Genomic DNA, 14,849 nt, shown 5'->3' with positions numbered 1-14,849 from the left:
TTTAATTCAACACGCATTCATAAACGGGATCATATCTCAGAGACTAATTATCCGATTCCCGTGAATTAAGTGTTGCTTCAAAGAAAAGTGTATGTGTTACAACTTGTTTTGATTTCAAGTCTGGATCCTGAAACATCAAAAAGATACAAAGCTGTAAATTTTAAAAAAAATTTAAAATTCCCAATTTTTTTCAAATGTCCGCGATATATGAGGGAAAAGTACAACTACAATTACAAAAATCGAGCACGAGTGCATAGAATACAAAATTCTAAAGAGAATATGACACCGAGAGAACACCGGGTCCAACACAAAACCAACGCGCAGTACTGTCACGAATATACAGGGTGATGCTTCTAGTCCCTTGGCAAAAATTACTGGGTTCCTAGAGGCGTATCCAAATAACAGGTAGATTTAAGATACGATTGCAAGGAGTTGTATGGTTATTGAAATAGAAAAAAATATCTCTTCATTTGGTTACCATTTGCATTCAAAAATCGCTGAAAACGAGGGAAAGCACGTCATAAACTAACGTAAAAGCTCATTATGTGCTGTTCTCTCCTACTTTCTCAGGTTTTTTTAATTCATATATCTCAGCGAATATTTCACTTAACTGTTAAAACAGGGTGTTCAAATAAAAAGTTAATTTTTTTTACTTTAATAACTATACAACCTCTTGCAATAAGAATGACGTTATCGAAATCTACATAATATTTGGATAATTTTTCTGATTGAAAGTATGCCTCTAGGATCAACGGTTCGCCAGTAATTTGCGGCCAAATGACTCAAGGTACTTGCTTTGTAGGCAACATAGGCACGCTCGGACAACTCAGGCAGCATCTGACGAGCCTCTAGGTCAAATATGGATGTGGATTACAAATTTGTTTTTGCATTGCTGGCGTATCTAAACATAAGCTAAGATCCTCATCACAGCATTTTATAGCACGAGAATTTTAATTTAATTTCAGTTTACTATACATGATTGACGTTTTCATGAAAATAACTGTAGTAGTGTCCGACACACTGCCTATTCTTCTTTTTTAAATCAAATACAACTTAAAAAATCGAATTTTAAGTTCACTTACTTAAAAATGTGCACAGAAAGAGCAATATTGAATTTTTCATATAATAGCTCGACACAAGAAATATCGAGTAATCCATATCTTGATCTATTTGCATGTCTTTCCTAAAAATTTGGATTACGATGTTGAGTTCATTAGAACCATTTTTCCAAAACATAAATTCAATGGATCTGTGTAGGTAATAACAATAATAATAATTAAAAAACAGGAGATAGGATATTTGGAAGCAGAGGTTTGTTCTCGAGAAACGATTGCCAAAAGAACGGCCGCTGATGGTAAAAGGCGTATTTTTAGGAAAAGAAGATGGGAGGGGGGTCGAAGTCATTCGGGATGATAATTCCCTCCCCCCCCCCCTTCCAATAAGTCGTTAAAACCATTTAAGGACATTCCTCGTGAACAGAGCTCTTTTGTCATTGCTGAATTTATCACTATAGGCTTCTAGAAGTTATTGAGGGCTATAAAAGGGGCGGATTGCCGTGCGGCAATTAAAATTCTTCATCACTGATGGGTGAATAATACTCTGGGGCCCTATAAATTACACTGCCGTTCATCATAGGAGTTTGGGCTAGAAAGAGAGAGAGCGAGAGAGGAGAGAGAGACGCTCGCTCTGGTTTTAATTGAGAGTAATCATTATGAATGGTGGCTCTCTCTCTCTCTCTCTCTTCACGAAAACGAATGCCGTGTTTAGGTGGGCATTAGCATTAAATGCATTGAAGAAGGATGGATTGCTCATTGTTTCAAATAATAGCAGTTATTTCCTTTGGGGTGGGTTGGGTTGTAGAAAAGAGAGAGAACGGGAATGCATTGGCTCTTCTTCCCTCGCATATAATGCATTTTTGTGCCGAACAATGCAGCCTGTAAAGTATCGTCTTTTGTTTTGGAAAAATCCATTTTTCGTTGCAAGCGTTTTGACTGCGACTGTTTGAAAGTCGGTTTGCGCTTTATCATCGTAAATTAAATGCTTTAATAGTTTTCGAATATCTCTCTTCCCTTCTATTATTCTTAAAACTGATTTAACGAAAATTATATTGCTGGAAGAGGGGGGCAAAAGCTCTCTTTCTTTCATGGGGCTACTTTGTTTAGGTTCCATTATCCACGTTGTCCAACAACTTCTGCGATGTAATTGGCTTTCAAGATTTATTAATGAATTCCACGTACATGCTAGTTCTTTTTTATTTTTTTATTCTATGTTTCATGTAACTGGCAATTTCGCTATAGTATTCTTGCATGTTCATTCTAAATTAAGTGAAATATGCTCCACAAATTTCTCTTCCGATAATAACTAGTGCACGAAAGTCAAGAATCTGAATGTATTGACCAAATATTTCTTCGCATCCCGTGATATAGTCGATCCTTCAATAATATTTATATATGGTCATGTTTTCTGAATAAATCTCTCTTCCACCTAGATCGCTTTACAGCCGAATTTTTATTAATTCAAAACTCTAATTATAAAAATGTATTAGATTCCATTTTCTGATTTACTAGATATTTGCTCTACTACAGAAGTAAATATAAACTTAATGAAAATTTCTATGTATATACAGGGTGATTTCATAATTCCCTGTGCCACATTTTACTGGTAAACCGTTGATCCCAGAGGCGTACTTCTAGGTAGAATAAGCATCCAAATAACGTGTAGAACTCAGATACGTTATTCACATTATTACAAAGGGTTATATAGTTATTAAAATATAAAAATTAGCTTTTTGTACGGACATTCTATACTCAAAAATCCAATTAGAGAGTTGTTGACCTATCTTTCCCGAGGCCAACCAAAAACTTTTATATTTCTAAGTGTGATATTCGCTGAGATATTTGAGTTGAAAAATCGGAGAAAAGTTATTAAAGAACAGCGTAAACGAGGGAAAGAAGCTTTGTCCGTTAGTTTATGCTGTTCTTACCCAGCTTTTCTCCGATTAGCTGTCTAGCGACAAGCGCCCTCTCGCGACTTGTCGCTAGCTTTCCGACCCCACACTATATGATAAAATTTGTTTGTTCTGGCGAGTTCTATCACCTCTTACAGGTCTGACTATCAGTTTAGTTACACCATGTATAAACTGCATCACAATAATACACAAAATATAAAGTTCGCAAAATAAATTCAGAAAAAGAATTATGAATAAAATATATTTCTGTTTTTTTTTAATAGATATACAAAAAGAAGACGGAGACAGCTAAGAAAGAATACTTGAAGGCTTTGGCTGCATATCGAGCCACACTTGTATCAAAAGTGAGTAGTATTTAACGACTTCGCTCACAAGCGATTGGCAAGATATTCGGATGATTTCTGTTTGACGAATCGGCGATAAATATGATAAACTTGTTCGAACGTAATGGCATGTTAGAAAAAGGAAGGAGAAAAAAAAGTATAAAAGTAAGAAAAAAACAAATGAAAGGAAAACAGTATATTACTATACTCTCTCTCCTATCTGTAATACTTACAGGTAGGTAGATAGTAGGTATGAAGTATATTTCTCCTTTCCCCCTCACCTACCTGTTTTCTTTCCCTCTATTGTGTACATGTATATAGTAGAACCTATTTAACCTTAGAGTAGAAGCTTTTTACCTCCTCATCACGGAAGTAAAAAGAACTAATTTTTTTCATGGGATTGTAACGAAGTTTCGTGGTGATGAGGAGAAGGGAAAGAAAACAGAGAGAGTTGTTTGAATTTATTCCACTATCGTTTGGACGCAATATTACGTCTTTGATCGTTATAATTATCCTTGATCGTAAAGTGGTTAAGTAATTAATATTACTTAATTTTTTAATTTTATATTTTCGATTTCTATACTGTTCGTAAACAGGGTAGTGCTCATTACTATTTAATGCAGTGTATTGGTGCGAACCAGAACATTGTATATTAATTGAAATGAAAACAGTACTTTAATAAAAAGAACGTTCAAATGTTAACGGGAGATTGTTCGAGGTTAACTTGACTTCAACGTTAACTTTTGATCTGTCAAGCCAGAATCCCAAAAACCATGGTCTCAACAGATCAAAATCACGCATACGCAAGCTTTTTGTCTAAGGTGGCTCTTTCTAGTTAGTAAACGTTTTTATAAATAAGGAGTTTCAAGTTCCAACTTTTAATTTGCAATTCTAACTAAGGAGGTGCATTGGTAACTTTTTCAGGCAGCTGTTGATCAGTCAGATTCCATGTATAATCCGAACCCGGTAAATTCTACAAGTCCACCAATAACTAGTTCCCCAGTGACATCACCCAATGGTGTTATGTTATCACCATTGCAGAAGAGATCTCCAGTTTTGACATCGGTCATGGACTCGATGCAGCCAGTTACATCAATGTCTGGTCATCCGCAGCTGGTGGCAACGTCACAGCAGGCTTGGCACGTGGTATGAAGTGTTTCATTCATACAGTAACGCAAAATTATAAGATGTCGGAAATAAAGTGCTAATTACTATTAGAATATACTACGAATTGTAGAAGTTATATAAAAAAACTACTATTACTTTTGTTCTAAAGAGATTAATCAAAATAGAGAGAGATACGATGCATTTTTTATATGTAATTTTCAAGATTATTACAGTTCTTACTGTAACATGCCAAAATGTATTTTACACGGTGAGTTTTTACATTTCAATTTTTACCTATGAAATCGGTCTTATTCTTATAACAACCTTAAAAAATTAGAGCACTGAAATCGCATTTATTATTATTTTTTTTTTTTTTTTTTTTTTTTTTTTGGGTTTGATTTAACTGTGTTACGGTATATCTTAAACCGCGAACAACAAACCAGTAGTAAAGGAAAAACAGATTTTCAATATATTTCCTGGACAAGAAGCCGATTTTTGAACCACTGTATTCGTGTATAAGCTCAATCCCCACCCTCACTTCAGGACCACCAAAATCGCAATAAATTGAAAACCCGTGTATTAGCCGACCCTCAAAAATCAGCGCATTTTAGAGGGAAAAAATTCATATATTTTCATGTCATCTTTAGTTCCGTCCATCGCGTCACTGATACACTTTTTAAAAGATTTGATTAGGATGGTTTCGGTGGAAACAGAATTCCCTGCCTCATGAACCCACTGGCACAAGGTTGCTCCAGCATGACTTTCTTACCGCTTATATCACCTTTGGGAACAGAGTGGGAGTCATGTTCTGTCCAGTGTCGGGTTTCGTTAAAAAGGCACCGCTTTTTTTTTTCTTTTTTTTTTTTTGTTTCTTTATCTTTGGAACTCGTATCCATTTGGTCCAAATTCCTTAAATAATCTTTGTAAGGCTTTTTGATGATCACATTCAAAGGCTGTAAAATCGATGTCAGTCCCCCGGGTATCAAAGTCAACGACGTTTTCGATTTTTTGCTATGGCTTGATTTTGATTGTCGGTTCTGTGGGGGTTTCAACATGGCTAAAAAAATCACTCCGCTGATTAGTAAAGCATCAGCTACAAACATTACTGTACTCATTAGTGATACCATCTAAAGTGGTCCAATAACATCGCGAATGTTCAAGTTAGCCGTGCAGAGAGGCCATGTAGCTATATGATTTGGTAAAGTAGGGGGGTCGATATTTTCTCCTCAAAAACTGACGCATGTATAAGCGACTCCTCCCCCACCCCCTATCAAATTAAGGAACAAATTTTTCAACAAAAAACTCGGCTTATACACGAGTACATACGGTAAATGATAATGAATCCTAGTTAGTTACAATAGAATGACTTTGTATACGATTGCGACCCAAGTGCCTGCATCTATCTATTTATTTTTGTGATTTAAGATATTTTTCATGATTTTTTTTTTATTTTTCCCTCTCTTCCAGCAGTCACAACCTCAAATGATGAATGGAAACAGCTCGCCGCAATTAGCCGTGGTGCCGCAAATGAATAGTGGCAACATGGTGAATATGCAGCAAATGCAGCAGACACAATCTTCCCCACAACAGATGAATATGAACAGGCCTATGCAACAACAGCAGCAGCAAATGCCTTCGGTTCCTCAAAATATCTGCCATTCTTCCTCAAACAGTCCAACCTACCAGCACAATGTGTCGCCGGTAAGTGATTACGAGAACCAAATCACCGCTTTAAATGTTTCATATTCAACTGTGACGATTGTAGGAAAAGAATGTTATGTGTCTCAGTAAAATGAAACTGAAAAAATTTCGTCTGTTTGAAAAGAGAGAAAATTTTTTGGGGGATTATATACAATCGAGCCCGGATATAAGAAAGTCGTACCAAAACGTCGAAAACATTCGCAATATCCTATATTCGTTACAATCGGTACATAATAAATACTCAAGTTTCATGAGTGGAATCCACTTAAAGCAACGTTTTTCAACCATGGTCGAGGGCAATAAGTGGTCCTCAGACATACTTAAAAATTGAATTATCAGTAAAATGGAAATTATTCATGTAAATATTACAAATATTAATGATACTCACACAGGTTTAAATAAAATTTTATACTCATACACTGAAAGCCAGTGGTTCTCAAAGTGCGCGAAGTTGCTCCTATGGGCGTCGCCAACCTATTTTAATGGCGAGATGTCGATATTGATGCGTGCCTGTTTAGTGCTTTGAAGTGGTTCTTTAGAGTATTAGAGTATTCTGGGGATTATTGGAGTAAATTAAACTAAGAAACGCCTCTGACGTAAACAAAACTATGGTTATCCCTCTTTACTCGGCGGTTCTGAAGATGAACAAAACCAGCGTTATCTATAGATAGATATCGTCATCTAGCTATAGATGACACTGACAGAAAACACCCCCAGCTCTTTTTGAAATAGTACAATAGTACTTGTACTTTACATTTGGTTTCTCAAAGAGAAATTACAGTTTCATGGAACTTAATCCTATGCAAAAAAATTACATTCTTGCCGAAAACTTCGTTATATCCGACATTCATGAATATGGCAATCCGTTATAAGCGATATTTTAACATTACTTTGGTTTTGCCGATTCACTCTTGGACGGAAAAAAATTATTTTTAACTAATACTTCGTAACATCTGATTTCATTATAAACGGGCTCGATTGCGTATCTAAAACCATCCGATGACGGTCATGTTAGTCAACGGCACCCTAGTCGGTAGCGAACGAATAGTGTGTATTCTTTGGAAAGGCATGCGGCCCTAGCTACCGATGTGATGGTCTGGGGAGCCATCTTTTATAAAAGACGGTCGTTTCTAGTCGTGATACAGGGAACCATAACTTCTCCACGACAGATCAGGAAATCTTAGAGTGACGTGTTTTACCACTCATAGCAGGACTTCCAGCAGGCATTTTTCAGCATGAAAATGCTCACCCTTATACGGCAAGAGCTTCTTAAGAATTTCTGCGTCAAGTTGGAATCTTTCATTGGCCGGAGTACTCACCGGATTTATCGTTAATTGAGCACACATGAGGAACCAGATCTGACGAAGGCCCAACCAACCGTTGAAAATACAGGAACTAGAGGCTGAGTTGCAAAAAAGAAGCATGAACAAATCTGCTTTAGACTGACGCACCGAACCTATATGCACGAATTCCAGACTGTATCTTTCTTTTATACCGATTTCAATTCCAGACTGTATCTTTCTTTTATACCGATTTCAATTCCAGACTGTATCTTTCTTTTATACCGATTTCAATTCCAGACTGTATCTTTCTTTTATACCGATTTCAATTCCAGACTGTATCTTTCTTTTATACCGATTTCAATTCCAGACTGTATCTTTCTTTTATACCGATTTCAATTCCAGACTGTATCTTTCTTTTATACCGATTTCAATTCCAGACTGTATCTTTCTTTTATACCGATTTCAATTCCAGACTGTATCTTGTTTGCCGCGTTAGAGGCGGCCCAACAAGGTATTAGTGATTTTCATGTCATCGTGCAATACATGACCATTTCGTTCTGATATTGTGATCATTGATATATTTTAGTATGACAATTGCACACGCCATTGAAAAAAAATCGTAAGTTTTCTTCTTTAGTGCGTTATTTTATTTATTTATTTGTTTTTTGACTATTGTATATTTGCATTTTGGCAAAATTTTTCATAAATATTCCACGACAAAGCATTTTTCTTTAAATTTTTAGAATAAAAACGGAATTTTGGCATTTACTGGACTGTTCTTTCGAAAATAATTGAGCTGTTAAGCGGTTAAGAAACGCAATATATAGAGACATTGCAATACAAATACAACGCCACAATAGGCAAAATGCCCAACGAGGTGGCTGAGAAAAAGATGCCCAATATATGACATTGCTGACTATGTTCGTTGCATATTAGTGAATTCGTTGTTCATTATTAATTTTTATGTTATCTTAGGCTTCAGTGAATGGGACGCATTCAAACGTCAGCAGTAACGATATGTTGACACCAGTACAGACATGCCTCAGGAATGGCTGTTCTAATTTGGCAGTTGATTCTCCGGACTGGGATCGAGAATACTGCAGTAATGAATGCGTCGTATCCCATTGCAGGTAATAATAAAATTATGAAGCAACTGGTATTTTGCTTGTAATTATTTTTCATTTTAACTGCCATCTGCTAATGTCTTTGTTTGACATCTACTGATGACAAGATGGCATTTTATTTTCACTGTCATCTACTGATGTCTATTCTTGACGACCCGTGGTGCTAAAAATGTTAGCTATCTCAACTTTATATTGATTTTGTATGAAAGAACATTTTTCAGGTGAAAAGAGCCGTAATAGATTTGAGACTGCACTAACTCCAAATGTTCAAGGGGCTTCGAAACATTGAAAAATGACGACCACCTCATGATCACATACACTGGCCGTGATTTTTCAGTGTACGAATTAACTAATTTGAGGCTATTTATTTATTAATATCAGTATTCTGCATATCATCATCTCATTTTTGAAAGTTATTAATCATCTTGCTGAGAGGCTCATTACACGAAATGAATGAAAAATACATTAATAACGAATACACCCAGTGGCCAAAAAATTAGGAACACCCTGCTACTCGCCACTAATATCGCGTGAGACCTCTTCTGGCTTTGATGACAGCAGATATTCTTCTAGGCATGGACTCTACAAGTTGCTGAAACCATTGAGGAGGAATATTAGCCCATGCTAACAGAATGGTAGCTCCTAATTCCCTCAGGTTAGAAAGTGGCGTTTCGGAGCTTTTAACAGACCTTTCAACCTCGTCCCGCAAATGCTCAATTGGGTTGAGATCGGGTGATTGAGGGTCATTGTAGCAATTGAAACTTTGAATCATGTTCCTCAAACTAATCTGAGATAATTCCAGCCCCATGGGAGGATCTATTGTCCTACTAGAAATATATATATAGCTATCATCATCATCAGGAAACATTATGGCTATAAACTGGTGCGCGTGGTCAGTAACGATTTGGAGGTAGGCGCTGGCATTGAGACGGATGTTTCCAATGAAAATGTGGGTCCAAAAATATACCAGGAAAATGCTCCCCAGACCGTGATTCTACTGCCACCCCCTTGAATAGTTGTCATGTGGTATGCCAGATCCATGACTTTGTGCTGGTTGCGCCACACACAAATCCTGCCATCAACGTCATGGAGAAAAAATCTTGACTCGTCAGACCAAACAACCTTCTGCCATTCATCAAATGTCTAATTTCGGTGTTCACTAGCCCACAAAAGGCGTTTTCTTCGGTTTTGCAGTGAAATCAAAGGAACTCTTGTTGGTCGCCAGCTATTAAAACAAATTCGTTTCAAGATCCGTCTTGTAGAGCATACGGATATGCTTTGCGATGATCCTTAGCTATATTAGCGCTGCAATTTGTTGCGTTGTAGCTCTTCTGTTGCTGCACACAATGCGTGTCAGTCGCCTGGAACTTCTTTCGTTCACAAACGATTTCCACCCACTATTCCGCTTTCCACTCGAAGTTTTTTTGCTTAGCTGCTATTTTTTGAAGACTCGATATACTGTTATATGAGAAAAGCCAAAAAAGATAGTGGATACTGGAAACGCCCCTTCCTTCGCCAATAATCATGTTGCGTTCAAAGTCACTCAAATCTCTTGTTTTCTCCATGAACAGGCAAATTGCAACTCTAACGTCATGAGTCAGAAATTTGAATGTCCTTAAACACTGCTTATAACCAAAAAAATGAAATTAAATGCGCACACACAACGATCTCTTCCCATATAGTCATTTAATGGTACTCTTTTGAGTGTGTTAAACATCTGTTCCGGGAAACTTTTTTTTTGTGTTGTTCAGTAATAAGTTCAGTTGTTTCATATTCGTTTTACAACTTTAAACTCGATTTATTCCTAGTTGATTCAAGCGTTTAAGTCATCCGGTCTGAATTTCACATTAATTAGAAGCATTTATATCTTCCAATTTGAATGGTAACCCTGTTGTAATGTGTCGGTGCATATGCGGTACACCTACATCCTTTGAAAGTTGGAAGTTCGACAATTATTATACACTCAAACTCGGTTATAACGGCACCTAGGTTATAACGTCAATAACTGGTGGTCCGAGCTGATTTGCATAGAGAATAATGTTAATGAGCTTTGCTTATAACGTCGATGAAAACGCAATGACCTCAGATAAAGACACTTTTTTCATCGCTTTTGTTTCCGTTTCAATAGTGTTTTCCCGAAAGATTGCTAGGATTAGAGCTGACTACATTCATGGAATGTTTGTCTATTGTTCTATTTTATACCTAACGGCGAAAAAAAAGATTTATCTCAATCATGTGTAGCGCTTTGATTTGCCCATTGATATTACCCTTGTATGGGATATTTCTCTATTTTTCCCCACCCGACATTTTCTTCTAAAATGTCCCGTTATTTCAACGAAGTTTACTGTATTTCATAAGCAATATTAGAATCGGATATGAACGTAATTTTCATAATTTACAAATCGTAATCGTATAATGAATGTGACTAGAATATGCATATGTATACACACACACATATATTTGTCATATTCAAAAGTTTTTTCTCATGAAATACATTTTGAATCACCGCAGACTTGCTGTAGCACTGCATTTCTCGCCGAAAGTTATTTATCAGCCATATTTGGCAATCTTGCCGACAATTGGCAGTATTTTTGGCCAGACTTGGCGATGCTTCGTATTTGTATTTTTATCGATTGAATTTATTCACCCGAATCATAATGAAATAACATCTTTATGCGCAGTATTTGAACACTATTCTGATTATGTTTCTAGTGAAAAAGTCTTGAAAACGTCTACCTCGATTATAACGACATATTTCCGTGGAATCTTCGATGTCGTTATAACCGAGTTTGACTGTATTTTGTGGGATAAAGATACGTTATCGCGCGCGTGAAAATTCCAGACTTGTAAATGTCAACGAGGCGAAATTTTTTTGGAATGTCGTGCAATTTACATCTTTTGGATTATTGGTGACGACTTTTTTAGGATGCTTGTTTAGTAGCACGTTAGTTCTTGTACTAACTATATCTTAATAATAAATTCTCAGTTGCTGCACAGCTGGAGTTATTCTCACAAAAATGTAGGGAGTAATAATCCAACAAACACGAAGTACACACACAGCCTCTTCGCCTGAGGCTTGTCGTATAAAAAGTCAAGGTTCTTCATAATATATGCATTTGCACCAGCCATGATTATACTAATTGCGCAATCCTAAACTCTCAAAGGATACCAGTATACCCCGCATACGCGCACCTCTATGTATTATTTAAACTTCACTAATTAATTACCCTCTATGTTTTACCCCCATAAAAACTTATTAAAAAATTTACACAAACTGATGTAAATTGGTGCTGTTAGCATATGTTAACAACACAGCAATTTGATTAATTAGAGTGGTATTTTTAACTAACTAAAATAGATAATCACAGAGTAAAATATACAGTTTGCCTTTATTTTAATGTTATCTATATATACAGATAAAATCTTGCTTAGCAAAGTTGAATAGTTTTTACCTTGGATTTTATTTCCAAACTCCAATTTGGTGCGATTTTATTAGTCTCTCTCTAAACACGTAAAATTTTAGCAGCTCTCAAATAATGACACCAACAAGGAATGTATTCTTTTTAGATTAAAAGTTATTGTACTCTTATATATTAGCTGTATTTTGTAGTGAAATGCCACTGAAAGATAGATGTACTTTCTAATATATGGAAAAAATTGAGAAAAGGAATTATTATAATGGATTTTTTGACCATGTATTTGCCATATACAGGTTGATGCAAATTGCTTGTCCGTAAGACTATCTCTGCAACCATTGACTTAAAAAGTATACTTTTAATTGCAAAAAGTTTTCAATTGACATTCGGGTTCTTGAAATGTCGTAATTTATTTGAGGGGTCCTATATATAACATAAAAAAATAGAGAAATTAACTGTTTATACAGTCTCCTTGTAAAAAAAACTCAGTTAAAAAGTTGTTGCCCTGTCTCCTGATGCCAACAAGAAAAATTTCAAGTTTCTAAATGTGGAATATTCAGTGATATTCAAATTCTAAAAACAGGGGAAATTTGGGAAAGAACGCTTTTTTTTTAAACGCGGGTACAACGGTTTTTCCGCGTTTAGAGCTGTTCTTCCCAAATTTCCTCCGTTTTCGAATTCCAATATCTCTGTAAATATTCCACTTAGAAGCATGCAATTTTTTTACGTTGGCACATCAGGAGAGACAGAACAACTTTCTAATTAGAAAATTAGAGCACAGGGATATAAAGATTCAGACTTTTTATTTTGTTACACGCTGTATTTTCACTCTCAAAACCTGTACAGGTTAATTTTCTAATGCCTGTTGAGCATTTTTTAAATTGGAATCGTACCTCTACGACGGACAGTTGAGGACATAAAGCACTTACAGAACACTCTGTAAATAAATTAACGGACAACCCTTCTTTCCCTCATTTCTGCCGTTCTTTCGCAACTTTTCTCCGATTTTTGAATCAAAATCTCGCAGCGCGAGTATTGCATTTAGAAACGTGAATTTTTTTTTTTTTGCCTCATTAGAGACAGGGCAATAACTTTTTAATTGGGTTTTTTAGCACTCGGGGCTGTATGAAAAGTTGACTCCTCAAATAAGTTAAGACATTTTAAGAGACCGCATTGTCGTTTGAAAATTATTTGTAACTGAACATATACTTTTAATGTCAACAGTTGCAAAGATGACAACGGTTCAACAGAGTCCTATGGATAAGCAAATTTGAATCATTTTGTATATTCCAAATATACATGGGACCATAGAGTGTTAAAACATACTGATTGAACATCTTTCAAAATCAGAATGAGAAACACCAAATTAAATAAGTTTTTATTTCTTTCCTTTCAGAGATGTTTTTACTGCTTGGGTTGCATCAAGACAAGTCAATACCGCATACTCCACTGTAAAATAGTTTTGCTTTTGTGAGAAGAGATGTATCAAAAACTGAGAAAATGTTTCTTCTCAGACTGTATTTGTGTTAAATAAAACTGTTCTGTTGTATTATAAACGATGATCGAACGACAAGATTGAAACAAGTGGCTCGCTTTTCTGGAAAACATGGGGGAAAAAAGAAACGTTTGTCTTTCATTAATGTGCGAGTCTCAAGTTCTTAATGCTGGAGATGGATGGATTCGTGTTCAACAATGTTGAAGGAAAATCGAAATGGACAGCATCGGAATAAGAGGAGCTTATTGTATGACGATAATAATATGTTGATAATTGAGAGTAAAATATATCCTGTGCAAGATCCATAATAAACACCCTACTGTAGATCATGAACGTGTGAATAAGTGTCACATAATGTGTTTTTTTTTATGTGATTGACTCAAAAACAATTTCGGGAGGGGCTGAAAAATAATAAGACACTACACCATGTGTATATTCAATGCACCAGAACTGCTAAAAAAAGGACCACTCTGTAGCTTATTTGATAGCGTTTCTTAGAGACATTCATCTGCTGGTTCAGGTATTTTACTCTTCACCTTCTCTATGTTCTGATGGTATTTCATATAATGTGCTGTGTTCGAACGTATATTTCTGATACCGTACTTTTTATTCGATCTTTTTAAGAATAATTCCCTATCTGTTTAACCTAGACTTTTGCATTTCTGCGAATGGATGTAAATCGCAAATACATAAAGATTTTAATCTTTTACTTCTTTGATTTACGCTTTGAGATGTTTGGTACTGAATATTTGATTTTAATTGAATAATTTAAATGATAATATTCAATTCTTTTTACTTATCTGTTGACCAAAGATATTTCAGAATTCTTCTCTTTAATAAGCTATGAATTTTTCGAATGATTTACATCTTGAATAAAACTGTAGGAATAAGCTTGTAATGGTTTCTTTTTATTTTTAATGCTTCAACTATCTTTCTATCTCTTGCTGAGCTGATGAAAGTTGAAAATATCTTATGCTAGAAATTTATTAGGTGTGCACATATAATTCCCTTACTTAGACGAAATATCTCTTGATAATGTGTGCCCTTTCTGTTGAATTTATTTCCCTTTTCGTTTTAGAGTATATATACATATAATATATAAATGCATATAATGGTCCTTTGTGGGTCTGTATTAAATGTGTAAACTCAATCCTGAAAGTTTTCTTGATCTTCAGCTGTGAATATGAAAATTAAATTCTTGTAAACACGTTAAAAGTCTCTGTCTTTTCAATGTTTATTTCACTATTCTGTGCACCCAGAAATATGATGCTTTAGTATTGCTTATGACCTAAGCTTCCATTTACACTCACATCAGAAACCATAAAAGTATAATGTCTTAAACTTCATTAAGTAAACCTTACTCAAAATCAGTAGTATCGAAGCTCGAGGTTCTGTGGGTGCTCAGCACTCTTGGTAGTTTGTAGCACGGGTC

At 35.6% G+C, this 14,849-nt stretch overlaps 1 protein-coding gene across 7 annotated transcripts in view; it reads left to right on the top strand.

The window, feature by feature from the left end:
• LOC149074648 (TOX high mobility group box family member 4-like) overlaps positions 1–14,628 on the top strand; it is an 89,356-nt gene extending 74,728 nt beyond the window's left edge. For 2 of the 7 annotated variants that reach the window (XM_089247067.1, XM_089247068.1), the window contains 5 exons: positions 3,232–3,312; positions 4,216–4,437; positions 5,866–6,099; positions 8,358–8,512; positions 13,319–14,628. In XM_089247067.1, coding sequence (XP_089103193.1) covers positions 3,232–3,312; positions 4,216–4,437; positions 5,866–6,099; positions 8,358–8,512; positions 13,319–13,382 — 756 coding nt within the window. In that variant the 3' untranslated portion in view covers positions 13,383–14,628. The remainder of the gene's footprint in view (positions 1–3,231; positions 3,313–4,215; positions 4,438–5,865; positions 6,100–8,357; positions 8,513–13,318) is intronic. The other 5 variants (XM_089247069.1, XM_089247066.1, XM_089247072.1 and 2 more) reach the window with 3 other exon arrangements.
• Positions 14,629–14,849: the final 221 nt, after the last annotated feature.

This window comes from Pholcus phalangioides, unplaced genomic scaffold, assembly GCF_987345545.1.
Source record: "Pholcus phalangioides strain wild (caught in Gottingen) unplaced genomic scaffold, Ppha-v1.0 ptg000017l_1, whole genome shotgun sequence".
NCBI classification, from domain to species: Eukaryota; Metazoa; Arthropoda; class Arachnida; order Araneae; family Pholcidae; genus Pholcus; species Pholcus phalangioides.
This window is presented reverse-complemented; position numbering and strand designations above follow the sequence as displayed.